At 55.8% G+C, this 2,244-nt stretch overlaps 1 protein-coding gene across 3 annotated transcripts in view; it reads left to right on the forward strand.

Annotated features, from left to right (window-relative positions):
- The window catches only part of PRKCZ (protein kinase C zeta), an 83,154-nt gene that overhangs the window by 75,674 nt on the left and 5,236 nt on the right, over window positions 1-2,244 (forward strand). For all 3 annotated transcript variants that reach the window (XM_003793204.2, XM_012807307.2, XM_023515151.1), the window contains 2 exons: window positions 912-1,047; window positions 1,155-1,242. In XM_003793204.2, the coding sequence (XP_003793252.1) occupies window positions 912-1,047; window positions 1,155-1,242 (224 nt within the window). The remainder of the gene's footprint in view (window positions 1-911; window positions 1,048-1,154; window positions 1,243-2,244) is intronic.

The following is a 2,244-nucleotide window of genomic DNA, read 5'->3' on the forward strand; positions in this document are numbered from 1 at the left end:
AGCCAGGCATTGTGGCAGGCACCTGTAGTCCCAGCTACTCAGGAGGCTAAGGCAAGAGGATCACTTGAGCCCAGGAGTTTGAGGTTACTGTGAGCTATGACATCTCAGCACTCTACCCAGGGTGACATAGTGAGACTCTGTCTCAAAAGAAAAAAAAAAAAGAAAAGAAACACTGTCCCCTGAAACACTGACCACCACCCCCAGACCCCTGCCCCCTCCTACTTCTGTCTCTGTGGACATGATGGTTCTGGGACCACGTGTGAGGGTCTCACGCTGTGTGTCCTTTGTGTCTTGCTGGTGGCACTGAGCATAACATCCACAAGTCACCCGTGCCCTAGCGTGTCAGGATTCCCTTCCTTTCTAAGGCTGAGTGGTAAATACCCTGTTATATGTTTGGACCATATTTGGTCTGTCCTTCCGTGCATCAGTGGACACTGGGGTTGCTTCCACCTCTGGCTGTGTGGACGGTGCTTCTGTGAACGGTGTACAGGTGATCTCTGAGACCGTGGCCAGCTCTCTGGGGTAGCCGCCCAGATCCATTGCTGCCACAACCCTCCTCGGTTTTTCTGAAGAGCAGCCGTGCTGATTCCCATGGGGCTGCACCATTCCCGTTCCTCCAGCAACTCCCGACAGGTTCCGTTTCTCCACCTCCTTCAGCCTGTTACTTTCTGTTTTCTTGATGGGGCAAGATGGAATCTCCTCATAGTTCTGGTCTGCATTTCCCTCTGTGTTGAGCATCCATTTGCATCTTGTGGCCACACACACTTGATTTTTAAACCCTGTACCTTGTCCTTGGGAGGACCCATAGTAGGAGGCCGGCAGGGCGGGCAGGTTCCTTCGGCTGGAGCTGGAGCCTGTGCAGGTTCCGTGCCACCCACTCTGCTGACAGTGTGGTGTTGTCCCTGCCCCAGGTTCTATGCTGCTGAGATCTGTATCGCTCTCAACTTCCTGCATGAGAGAGGGATCATCTACCGGGACCTGAAGCTGGACAATGTCCTCCTCGATGCCGATGGGCACATCAAGCTGACAGACTACGGCATGTGCAAGGTGGGCAGCTCTGGCCAGACAGCGCTGAGGTGGCCAAGACTGGCCCCTCCCTCCCACTGTGGGAGTGTGTCTGCGACCCCGCCCTCCTGGCAACTCTGTCCCCACAGGAAGGCCTGGGCCCCGGTGATACGACAAGCACCTTCTGTGGAACCCCAAACTACATCGCCCCTGAAATCCTGCGGGGAGAGGAATATGGTGAGGGCCATGTGGCACACAGGGCAGGTGTGGTGGAGAATGGCTGGCCCTCAGAGCAGGGAGGGTGGGAGGCAGGTCCTGCCTGGGGCCCACTCTGCCAAGGGCCTGAAACAAGGGCTCAGAGTCCCTGCCCTGCCACCTGGGGAGCTGTGTGGGTCACTCACAGGCACCCTGACTCCCTCTCCAGCCCCATGTTAGAACCGGCCTGTCCTCCTGTGCCCATTCCAGTGTGCTGGTGCAGGATGCAGGTGGGGCCCCAAGAGGAGCCCAAGGGCAGGGCGGGGGAAGATGCAGGTGGGGAGCCTGTCTCGGTGCAGCTGTGGGGGGAGCCAGGTACAGCCCTGATGGTAGAGTGTCCCTCAGGCCCCAAACCCCCTTGGCAGGAGGGCACCCCGCAACCCTTCTTCCTGCTGTGGTGTGAAATAGGGAACAGGAACACAGGGTGCATCTGTGTGTGCCTTGCATGCCGCACTCATGTGCATAGACGTATGTGCATGTGCTGTGCACCTGTGTGTTCCTGTGTCTGGGTACACCCAGCTTTACGTCTTGGTGTTTCCAATGAAGTGCATCATAAACATGTATTCAAGTGTTTTGCACATTTTCTTTGCCATTAAAATGGGCTCAGGGTAGGCAGTGTGGGCATTACCCACTGGGGTGACTGGGCTACTGGGAAGCTGCTCCCATGGAGTCACTCTGTGGCCAGAGGAGATTGGCAGTCAGGAGCAAAGATGGAACGCAGCCCACATCTCATGCAGTGAGGAGCCGGCTGGTGACCGTCCTCCAGCAAACTAAAGTCAGAGTCCCCCATTTCCCTGTGCACTAAAATACAGTCCCAGCAGATTGACTATTTGAATGTGAAAAAAAATCAAAATAATGATTGTAAAAGAAAATACAGGAAAGCAGATGGCACCTGTAGCTCAGTGGGTAGGGCACCAGCCCCATATAACGAGGGTGGCAGGTTCGAACCCAGCCCCAGCCAAACTCCAACAAAAAATAGCCGGG

This window comes from Otolemur garnettii, unplaced genomic scaffold, assembly GCF_000181295.1.
Source record: "Otolemur garnettii isolate 467f Iridium unplaced genomic scaffold, OtoGar3 scaffold00067, whole genome shotgun sequence".
Lineage (NCBI taxonomy): Eukaryota > Metazoa > Chordata > Mammalia > Primates > Galagidae > Otolemur > Otolemur garnettii.